The sequence below is a fragment of the Helianthus annuus genome, chromosome 13 (genome assembly GCF_002127325.2).
Source record: "Helianthus annuus cultivar XRQ/B chromosome 13, HanXRQr2.0-SUNRISE, whole genome shotgun sequence".
Classification (NCBI taxonomy): domain Eukaryota; kingdom Viridiplantae; phylum Streptophyta; class Magnoliopsida; order Asterales; family Asteraceae; genus Helianthus; species Helianthus annuus.
Genome location: NC_035445.2, coordinates 47,312,494 through 47,318,068, shown reverse-complemented (window position 1 = coordinate 47,318,068; position 5,575 = coordinate 47,312,494). Strand labels below are relative to the sequence as shown.

General features: G+C 35.9%; 1 protein-coding gene across 16 annotated transcripts; it reads left to right on the top strand.

Annotated features, from left to right (window-relative positions):
* The first annotated feature begins 980 nt into the window (after positions 1-980).
* LOC110885823 lies at positions 981-5,355 on the top strand. Of its 16 annotated transcripts, XR_004876084.1 has the most exons (12): positions 1,030-1,365; positions 1,505-1,639; positions 1,756-1,822; positions 1,903-1,988; positions 2,088-2,154; positions 2,265-2,356; positions 2,438-2,681; positions 2,717-3,321; positions 3,442-3,468; positions 4,076-4,125; positions 4,658-4,766; positions 4,859-5,355. XR_004876084.1 is itself a non-coding variant. In XM_035981531.1 (10 exons), exons 4-9 carry the CDS (start codon positions 1,928-1,930, stop codon positions 4,670-4,672), a joined length of 342 nt encoding a protein of 113 aa, XP_035837424.1. In that variant the 5' UTR covers positions 981-1,365; positions 1,505-1,639; positions 1,756-1,822; positions 1,903-1,927; the 3' UTR covers positions 4,673-4,766; positions 4,843-5,355. The 16 variants fall into 16 exon arrangements, 2 of the variants coding, with proteins under 2 accessions (XP_035837424.1, XP_035837423.1); XR_004876083.1 differs by having other exon boundaries at positions 1,026-1,365; positions 2,088-2,356; XR_004876082.1 differs by having other exon boundaries at positions 1,029-1,365; positions 1,903-2,154.
* Positions 5,356-5,575: the final 220 nt, after the last annotated feature.

The window sequence follows — 5,575 nt, the reverse complement described above, 5'->3', positions numbered from 1 at the left end:
TAGTACTCCTGCCGGACCCTCCGGTGAATTTAGACGGTCCAGCGATGCCACAGCCACCACCACCTCTCGGGGCGCCTTAGTTTCCACGTCAAGTTATTCCAGGTCATGCTCCAGGAGCTGCAGTACATCCGGAGATACGAGCCGAGCTTGACAGGCTCAACGATTTGATAGGTTGGATGGTTCGGGCCGAGCAGGATAGATGAGAGAGAGGGGTTACCCCCGATACCGCTCCTACCACCTCGAGCACCACATCAGCAGCAACAGCCGCAGCAGCGAGATCTAGATTCGGAGCATGAGGCATAGACCAGTTGTGGTTTTTATTTTTGTTGTGGATGTACAAACTTATCTTATATATTTTTGTTATGGATGTACAAAAGTTATCTTCATATTTACGTTTGTTTTCAGTTATTCGCTTACTTAATGATTGTTGTCTTAAATTGATATAATACGGAAATAATATATATTTTGAATATAATACGGAAACAATATTTAAACGAGATAAACTTTTAATCGGAAGAATAATATTTAAAAAGGTAAAATGTTAAAAACAATATAATATTTAACCGATCGAATATATTAACGAACCGACTCTGAAAACGGTAAAATTTTTTATAGTGCAAAAAATAAAACTTTTTTTAAAAACACAAAAATTTTCACTAAAAAAACACCTCCAAAAACTATCAAAATACCCCACCAAAACACCCCTTCTTTCAACCAAAAAACACCCAACACCTGGACGCCTCGTATAGGCCTGTACGAGGCATCTAGGGTTTCTTAAACGTTGCGCCTGACATTCCCTGAAGACCCCCTTGAATTCTGTGCCTAGACACCTCGTATAGTCCTATACGAGGCGTCTAGGGCACCAAAAGTGTCCAAATAGCTTTAGAGGGTGTCCGAATAGTTTAGGCCTAATATATCTATACAACCTAATAAAAGCCTTAATTAGGGGACACGTGTCACCCATCTAGAGGCTCTATTCCTCATTTTCCCGCCAAAACTAGGCTCCATATTGATTTCCCTGTAGTGAACCAAACGCGGGATCCATTTACAATATTTCGGGTCATTTGTGTATCCCGTATTTAAATCATCTAACCCGACCTTTCATTAGCATACTAGGGTTTCCAACATTCAGCGTCTTCTCCAAGCTTCCTGTCATTCTTCTCCATCCTTCCTCTCTCAATCTCAAACATCTGATAAAAGGTAAATCGAATAAGTTCTTTTGTTGATCCAACAAAATAACGGATCATGATCACTCTTCATATCACCAACTAGGGTTTCACATAAATCGCTCTCGCGTTCTTCTCTGCCGACCTAGGGTTTCTCTTCCTCTCTTTTCTCTGATTCTTTTTCATGATTCCCAAAATTGTAAGCTCCATCTCTCACTCTTCTAATTTTGTTTGTCAGTTTATCATTGCGATTTAGGGCTCCATAGCGTGTGTGATTTTATATATTTCTTTGTGAATTCTAATTTGTGACAAACAGTGTCTATCTTAATTACTTGAAGGAGGACTTGCAAATCGTGAATGAGATCTGCCTCTAAACGAAGGGCATTGGAATTACATCAATATCAAGGCTAATAAAACCCTGGGATTTTATGGATTTTGATCTCATTTTTTTGCCATTGTCAAGCAAAACAAAGGTGAGATTAGCAGTATTGAGTGTTTCACATTTGATTTTTGCCAATGTATTAAACTGTTTGTGTTCTTCTAATCTGTCTCTTGCCCTAATTGTTTATTTGTTTTTTATTTTCTTCAGGTGCAGTGCGAGTTAGGTCTGTGAAATTTTACTCATAAATTTAAGCATCAATTTGTTATTAGAGAAGGTATGTGTTTCGTTTTCAATTCCTCTGTAGTCTTGACTTTTTTATCGGTTTCTTAAGGTTCTTTTTGTGTAAATTTTTAGGCTTGCATTTTGCTTTATTTCATTTATGGAAACAAGCTTTGTGATGACAAAGTTCCTGATCGAATTCACCGTACATATACTATTTGGTAATTTCAACCCATTTTGATATGTTATATGTCCAGACTATCACTTCTGATCTTAGACTAAATATATATCAAACCGGTTGAAACAATGTGTTGAGCCAGCGAGAAAGGAATCAAGGTTTTTCCTTTTAACTAATTGATTTTGGGCTTTATGTGTTCTTCAAGCCAGGTATTTTAATATGTACCTTTTATCCCATATGTTTACATTTGCTTTTAAACTGATTATTGAGACTTTAAGAATCATAAATTGATAGCTGGGTGTTTAATTGAACAAAGCAGGTTCGTTTTCTAGACAAAAATGGAGAAAGAAAGTAGGGTCACTTCGGAAATGGAAAAGTCAACATGAAATTCATGTTCAACTATGGACCGTGGTAGGATATATTAATTTAAACTCCAAGTTCAGTCATGTTATATTAATTTAAAATCTGTTGAATCATTTTGTTCAAGTCTAGGTATGGATCCATGGAAATTCAAAAGTGAATTGAATTTTGGAAATAAAAAAATAAAGATGGGAGAGACTAAAGAAAGAGATATCAGTTGTATGAAAAAAATGAGGTATGGGTTTGTATTTATAAATAAAAGTGGTGGCGGTTTGGTATAGGCTGGCACCTAAGAATCGGTATCCGGCTGCGTGAAAGTGTTGCATTAATGCATTGGTTGGCGAAACCGGCGAAGTTGGCGGAGTTGGGGAGGAAGGTTGAATTGCAATGATGGCGGAGTTGGGGAGGAAGGTTGAATTGCAATGATGGTAAACCACCTGTGGTTTGATCAAGATCAACCTACAGATGCTCAGTTTTCTACAAATAACGTTATTATCAAACACTAGAATTCAAAGGCAACAAGTTAAAGATTCTGTGTGTTTACTTGCAACTCCAGCTGCGCGAGTTGATAAACAAATCCTAACAACAGTTCATTTAAACTATTGTTAACGATTCCAATGGCGTTTTTTTACCAGATATACCCATCGCAAACTCACTATCATTTCCCACATCCGGCGCTTGATCAACATTTTTTGGTCTATTATATGCCGACTAGGCAGTCGGCCCAAGGTTATAACTTACCATTGCAGGCTGATGCCTCCTATGCTGTTTCCGCCCCTCCTAATCATCAAGTCCCGCCGCCTTATGGTTTGATCACTGCACCGCAGGTTGTCCAATCCACCACAAACACTGAAGCACCAGCAGGCGTGTATAGATCTTAAGAAATTATGTTTTTAGATTTACATTTCGAGTTTTACAGATGATGATACGAGGAACTCTGCTCTTGCTAAGGAAATGGCTGCTCATTCTTAATGTTTTTGTTATGGGCGAAGTGGTAAAAATATATCTATCAAAGGGTGCGTGCTGGGAGCTCTTTTTTTCTTATTTCTAATTGATGCTTAATGTTACATAATAGGTGCTGGGAGCTTTCTTTTTTTCTTATTTCTAATTGATGCTTAATTTTATATAATGTGCAGGTAGGAGAATACCAGTGTGCATAAAAGGTAAGATTTTTATGCTTCTAAGTTCTCTTAGATTCTACACATCAGATAACTAAATGTGGCAAAACGGGCAGGTCAACGAGTTTGGTAACACTGTAGCGGGTCGACATTAGTAATTTGTTATTGGTTAAAATGAGTTGGGTTGACCCAAACTGATCTCTCATTTTTTTAGGTCTTTAGCTTATTTATTCAGTGTCTTAAATATGACTATAAGAAGTATGTTATTTCAATAGATTTCTCATTTCTATATTCTTGATATAATGATTGGGGAGGTTTTATGCAATTTACATGATGGCGACTTCGAATCGGTTATACATATTCAACATGTTTTCCTTTTATTGCATTTGTTTTTAGTTTGAGTTGTTAGAGAAAAAGATAACCCAAATCGCCCTCTTTCATAAAGCATAGCCAAATCAACCTATTTATAAGTAAACGGGTCGAAGTTTCGACCAACGTTTTTATGCACATTACATCTAGATTGGCACCGTAGGAACAACCAAGTGTATCATTTGTAAGCCAATTTATGAGTTTCATTTCTTCTTGATTTAAATTTCATGAATTCTATCATGAAAGGTTTGACATTTGTAAAAGTTTGATACTTTTGTTGCAGCAAAAATGTCCACTTCTGCCGAAAAAGGGTCTCCTTCGCCACTAAAACAGGTCGGTTTTCAAGTTCTTAAATTATGCGGTGATTGCATAGGTTTGGTCCAGCGAGTCTGTGTTGTCATTGAACAGACGTTCTTTTGTCCATTTATAAATAATTGTTCTTTTGTCCATTTATAAGTAATTGTAGGTTGAATTCACTACGCACTTCGGGCAACTTCAAACCGTTTGACCCATTTAACCAGTTTTCTTTACCACTTTATTTTTTTTTCTTTTTTAGTTCTACACATAAATTATCTATTTGTTTCACTTCTACCATAAAGTAATTGGTAATTCTATAGGTACTTGCTATATATAGTCGATAAAGCTATTATTACTGTACATTTATAGTTATCATATCCTAAAAGTAATGTTTTCATCAATGAACTTCTACTTAGCATCGTGTAAGAAGTTGTCTTGAAAATATTGATGTTTAGATTTTTAAAATAGGTTCCCTCTTCTTTTTGTTGCTTAGAAGCACAAAAATGTATTTGTTATGATTCCAGTATACTTACTAATTGAATGCAAGATTGCATTTTGTTTGTCACAGGTCCATCCCGATTGACTAGCGTAGCCCGAGTACATCACTTCCTATAGTGGAATTGTAGGGAAGCGTCAGATGCAGGTCACATCTGTTGGTAACATCTACACCGAATGAGGTGCGTTTATTTAATTTACAAAATTAATATCTCATATTGAAGACCGTTATTACGTGTATTTATGCTTTTTAACCAGTTGGCTTCAAATTCAGTTACATAGGGCTGTTGATGCTTGCAAGAATGTCCTAAGAGGCTTGCATAGTGAAAAGATGGCAGATCATGAATTGGATTCGGTTCGTTATTTTCTTTTAAAGGGCAAAATGGGTAAAAAGGACGAGTTAATTAGGAAACACTCAAATGGGTTGATTGGGTGAAAGTGGCTCAAACTGTATTTTGAACACAACCTTCTAAATCATGTCTTTCAAAATTATTTGAAATAATATACTATTAGTTTTTGTAACCATGCTCAACACACTATTGGATTGTTGAGGTATAAGTATAACTCTGTTTATTGACATGCCAAACTAGCTCTGCTGATGAAACACGAAACATTAACCATATCAAATGCTGACTAGCTTTGGTTGTAGGCTATTTGTAGGCTGTTTTTATTCATAGGAGGTAACATTAGACTGAATTGACAATTTTATGAAGTTGTTGAACAGACCATTGTACCCTTTTCGAGTTGAATTAGCATAATAGTTTAGTTTTTCGTTGTTTTCTTATTGTTTTTGGCATGTATTTTATATAATATATTATGCTTCAAAGATTTGACAAGCTATATGGAGCTGCTACTATTAAGGATGTATACCTGGCATTTGAATAATTGAAAGTTGATGATCTATTATTTTACTATTGCATCTGCATTGCTGATGCTTAGGCATATGATGAAATTTCAGGCTTAAATATGGTTGTTTTTATTCCTTTTATAG